Source organism: Pterocles gutturalis, unplaced genomic scaffold (assembly GCF_000699245.1).
Source record: "Pterocles gutturalis isolate BGI_N339 unplaced genomic scaffold, ASM69924v1 scaffold119, whole genome shotgun sequence".
Taxonomy (NCBI): Eukaryota; Metazoa; Chordata; class Aves; order Pterocliformes; family Pteroclidae; genus Pterocles; species Pterocles gutturalis.
In genome coordinates this window covers 13,474-18,122 of record NW_010132858.1, presented here as the reverse complement: position 1 = coordinate 18,122, position 4,649 = coordinate 13,474, and the positions used below count along the sequence as shown (strand labels likewise).

General features: G+C 45.9%; 1 protein-coding gene across 1 annotated transcript in view; it reads right to left on the bottom strand.

Moving 5' to 3' along the window:
• Nucleotides 1-2,207: 2,207 nt before the first annotated feature.
• LOC104467275 (tolloid-like protein 2) overlaps nucleotides 2,208-4,649 on the bottom strand; it is a 14,148-nt gene continuing 11,706 nt past the window's right edge. The window contains exons 9-10 of the mRNA XM_010081002.1: nucleotides 3,568-3,818; nucleotides 2,208-2,342 (exon numbers count right to left, since the gene is read on the bottom strand). Of these exons, the coding sequence (XP_010079304.1) occupies nucleotides 2,208-2,342; nucleotides 3,568-3,818 (386 nt within the window). The remainder of the gene's footprint in view (nucleotides 2,343-3,567; nucleotides 3,819-4,649) is intronic.

The following is a 4,649-nucleotide window of genomic DNA, read 5'->3' as shown; positions in this document are numbered from 1 at the left end:
GCTTGCCACCTGGAACTTTCCTTCTGTTTCACAGGGATCAATGTCATGCTTGTATTTCCAGACCTGAATCACTGGGATTTTGCTCAAATTGGGGCAAGGAAGAGAGGACAAATGTGCACCCTGTCTAGCGGAGCACAATTCCCCACACCCGCATGGTCAAACAGCTTGAGACCGGAGGTCTTGCCTGTAAAGAGGCCACAAAATTTGAAAGATGAACAAAACAGAGCTAAAAAAAAAAAAAACAAACAGAAATAACATGGTTTTATACAGCCTGTAATAAAGCTATAGTCAGTGGTACAGTATTGTTCATGCGACATTTATTAAGGCTTTGACAACTGGTCTTCTACATGCACATTTTATATACATAGAAGCTTGTGTGTGTGTATGTTTAAATTACTTTATTTTTCTTGTTCTAAGCAAGAAAATATTTTCATGCATTTGCTTCTCCTAGTATTCACAATACTTGGACCATACTCTGTTCAAGGATTTCTGGAGAGGGCTAGATCTATTTATTATCCATCTGGAAATGTCCTCATGTCCAGGAATGTCGTTTGTGCCCGACACTGGCGCTGGCCCCACACTTCTCCACAGTCATACACAGAGAGGAGGTGTCACCCTGGAGCCTGACAGTACATTGGTTATGTAAACATAGTAATCCTTGGATTATAAATACTTTATTAAAGCTAACATACCTCAGCTTTTAGCTCCTAATTGCCCAGGAGTGCCTTAACGAAATATCATTCAGAAAAAAGTCTTATTTTTTTCCCCTTTTCTTTTTTCTTCCTGTATCAACAGCTCAATTACAGTGGTTCTCCCAAAAGCACAGTTTACCCCAGTTTTCTGCAAAGAAGTGACAAGCTACCTGTTAATTCTGCAAGCCCATGGCTCAGTAGCTTCCACGTACATGAACAACTGTAACACAGAGCATGTCTGAGCCTCACAGCTCCAGTGCTTAAGTCACCATCTTGCTTGCACCCCTGTCATGAGTCATGGGTCATGGGTCAGCAAGGAACAACGAAGAAGCAGAAACCAGCACAGATCTCCCATTCCTAGTCCTGTGCCTGGAGCTTGCACATTTAACAGGTTCACAGAACACACCAGAGCTGACCTGTATCATGGCCTGCGTCCCTCTGCCTCAGGGATACCCTGACTATCTCTGTCCCAGCGTTTCCTCTGGGGAGACACTCCAGCCAGCTGATGCTGCAGAGCATTCCTACGTTGTGGTGGGGAGCCCTGGGGAGAGGAGCGCAGCTGTGAAAAGGAAGGGCTCACAGGGAAGTGGTACTAAGGGAAGGAATCAATGTAAAGAAGGCTGAGAAAGCAAACATGGGAGAAGTGAGGAGGACAGATTCCTTACTTAAGATAAGGCCTGGACTGCTGCCACAGCCCTCTGAACTGCCTTGCCTGGTGGTGTAACCAGAGCACACTGTTAGCACTCCCGTTGCTAAGCTGTGCCACCATCACACAGTCATGCCTTGTGTCCCACCATAGCATTTCCCTGTCAGCCACCACTTTTCTGTTGGCCATTGCATCAAAGTACTTCAATTCAACATATACCATGACCATTACTGCAAATCAGGTGCTGCGCTCTTCTTGTTCACTGTGATCCAAGTAGCTAGCAGCCCTAAAGAGGCTGTCCCTGTGTCCCTGCCTAGCTCTCAACCCACAACAACCAAGACAATAAATAGACAGGACAGAAGGAGTGATGGAGTCCCAGCCATCTGGCTGTTCACTTATTGCACAGAGTATTTTGGGCTGGTAGGGGAGAGTGGGTGGCTCGCAAGGTCCTTTTGAGAAAATTCTACTGGGTGACTGTCCACATCATCTGGTCCAGAAAATGTGTTCAGGCAGTTCATGTGTACAGGATGCTTAGGAAATGTCACCTAGCAACAGGATAAGCATGAGATAAAGGCTTTTCTCAATGCAAGTTCAGTCTTCACTCAGCCCTATGGCAAGCTGTGCAAAATACAATGTTTATGCCCTGGCAGGTATGACTCAAAGATAATTTTTGGTCCTGGGTATGTTAACAAGAAAGGGTCATGCTAATAATTTCAGAGGCAAACCTTTGAGACTGGATTTAGTTGTAGTTTCAGAAAATACTGTGCATTGCTTTTGGCCAGGTGCACAGAAGCCTTAAAAAAACCAGACAAAAATCACAGTTAAATGTCTCAACCTTCAGATGGGAATGTCTGTGAGGGAAAGTCAAACTACTTTCTCATGTGCAATGCATCCTGGAATTTGGTACTTATGTACCGTGCGTGAAAGCCTTTCTTGTTGATGGTGTCGTCTGTATGGAATCGAATCATGATGGAATCCCCTGCGGAGTAGATTTCTTCCAGAGGCTGCAGAGAAGTGAAGAAGACAGCACAGAGTGGTCAAGACTGCAGGCTAAATAATTGTCTGCGCTATGATGCTAAAATTTAAGCTCACAGTGAAGACAGACTGGCCAGGAAACACAATCATTGAGTGCTCAGTATCTCTGGCCCTGCTTTGATTTCCCTTGCACATTCCCTTGCCCTTTATGTTTGAAGACTGATGCCACCCCACTCTACAATCCCAGTTCTTCCAGTAGCTTTTTGTAGGTCACATCTACAGGACTCCCTGGATGTTCTTGTTCCAGTCTTCTAAGTTTTCTCTAATTTGTCCTGATCTTTTCAGGAAATGACCAATCCAAACAACAATCTCTGCTGGGCAGCTGAGACTCTCCCAGGGTTCATTACCAGCAAAATAACTTAGCCATGTATCTTACATGATAACTCTGGTTACCTCCCCCACCATTGTGACCTGCTACAACCTCCCTGCATATCTCTGCAAGACCAATACTTTACCAACCATTCTCCATTTGTCAGTGTACAGGTAGGTAGATTACTACCCTGCTGCCCTGAACTTCTTCACACCAAGCTGCTATGCCTTTTTTTATTTTCCAGACCACCTCCCCAGTTTGCAAGGACTGCTCGGGCACACCTGCTCCCTGGATGTCTCTCTTTAAATGTAATAAGAACCTTCTCCATTTCATTGCTGAAGTCCTAGAGAAATTAAACATAGAACCTCTGGTTTTAAATACCACACGCTATTGCTCACACTAACAGTGTCACTCCTCTTAATGGGGTCACAGCGAACAGTTTAGGAGACAGAACACGACCCTGGGGTCAACAAGCAGCTCTGCAAATCTCTCCGCCCTTTGCCCTTGCCATAGCATGGCCCCAATGTGACTTGGCTTCAAGCAGGAAGTGACTGAGGATGAAACTGGCCTTTGGAAGCTGTATCCCACATTTACACAATGCTTTCATGGGAAGGCTGGGGCACAGCAGTGTGACAGTCCCTTGACGCTGCTCATGGCCCTGGGCTAAGAAGGGCAAGTCAGTCAGTAAGGTTTTCAGACGAACGCAGTGCATCAGACAAAATGCCTGTGAACTCCAGGAACAACAGGAGAAGAAGGAAAATCCAGACACACAAGGCATTCTCATCACCAGTGTGTGAGAGCTGCCCCTGTCCAAAAGGGGTCGGAGAGTACCCTTCCTTTCCACCTCCTGTTATGCCTACGAAATCCCCACCACTATGGCTTACCCCTGAGCCACAGAAACATCCCAGGCGTGGTGCAGTGCTGTCATAACCATCATAAACCTCCAGGTAGTCGTACCCACAGTCAGCCTCCTCCTCAATCTCAAATGTCTGGAATATCAACTCCACTCCATAACCATCTTCAGCTACAATCACCCATTCACAGTTGGCTTGACTTGGGTAGTTGTTGTCCCCAAACTGAGCATGGGAATACAGCTCTTTCGTTCGTACTTCAGCCTTTAAGAGCCCACCACACTCTGGAGGAAGGAAAGGGCACAAAACACAGTCTTGTCAAAGGCTCTCCCTCACAGCAAAAACTCACCATCCCCCTTTTGGCCACCTGTAGGGAGAGAAGACCTCCAGCATGAAGTACATGAAAAACAGTGAGTGTAACTAACCACTGCAACAAATTACCATAAATCTGAATTCACCAGTCACCCATTAATCCAACAACCCACATAATGTAGAGGAGCTTGGTCCTTTTTGTAATCATCACGAAGATGATGAAGGGAATGGAGCATCTCCCTTATGAGGAAAGGCTGAGGGAGCTGGGTCTCTTTAGCCTGGAAAAGAGGAGACTGAGGAGTGACCTAATCAATGTTTATAAATATGTAAAGGGTGAGTGTCAGGAGGATGGAGCCAGGATCTTCTCTCTGACATCCAGTGACAGGACAAGGGGCAATGGGTTCAAGGTGGAACATAGGAGGTTCCACTTGAATATGAGAAAAAACTTCTTCACGGTGAGGGTGACAGAGCACTGGAACAGGCTTCCCAGAGAGGTTGTGGAGTCTCCTTCTCTCGAGACATCCAAAGCTCGCCTGGATGCGTTCCTGTGTGATCTGATCTAGGTGTTCCTGCTCCGGCAGGGGGATTGGACTAGATGATCTTTCGAGGTCCCTTCCAATCTCTAACATTCTGTGATTCTGTACAGAACATGCAGGAAAAGAGGCAACCAGTTAAAACTGTCAGCATAGTGTTCCTGCCACATACCCTGGAAAAATGTATTATTTTAGAGAGCAATTGCTTAACAGAAGACGTTTAACATGTTCTTTGCACTTGTTCTGCAGCTGAAATTCTGATCCGAAGTA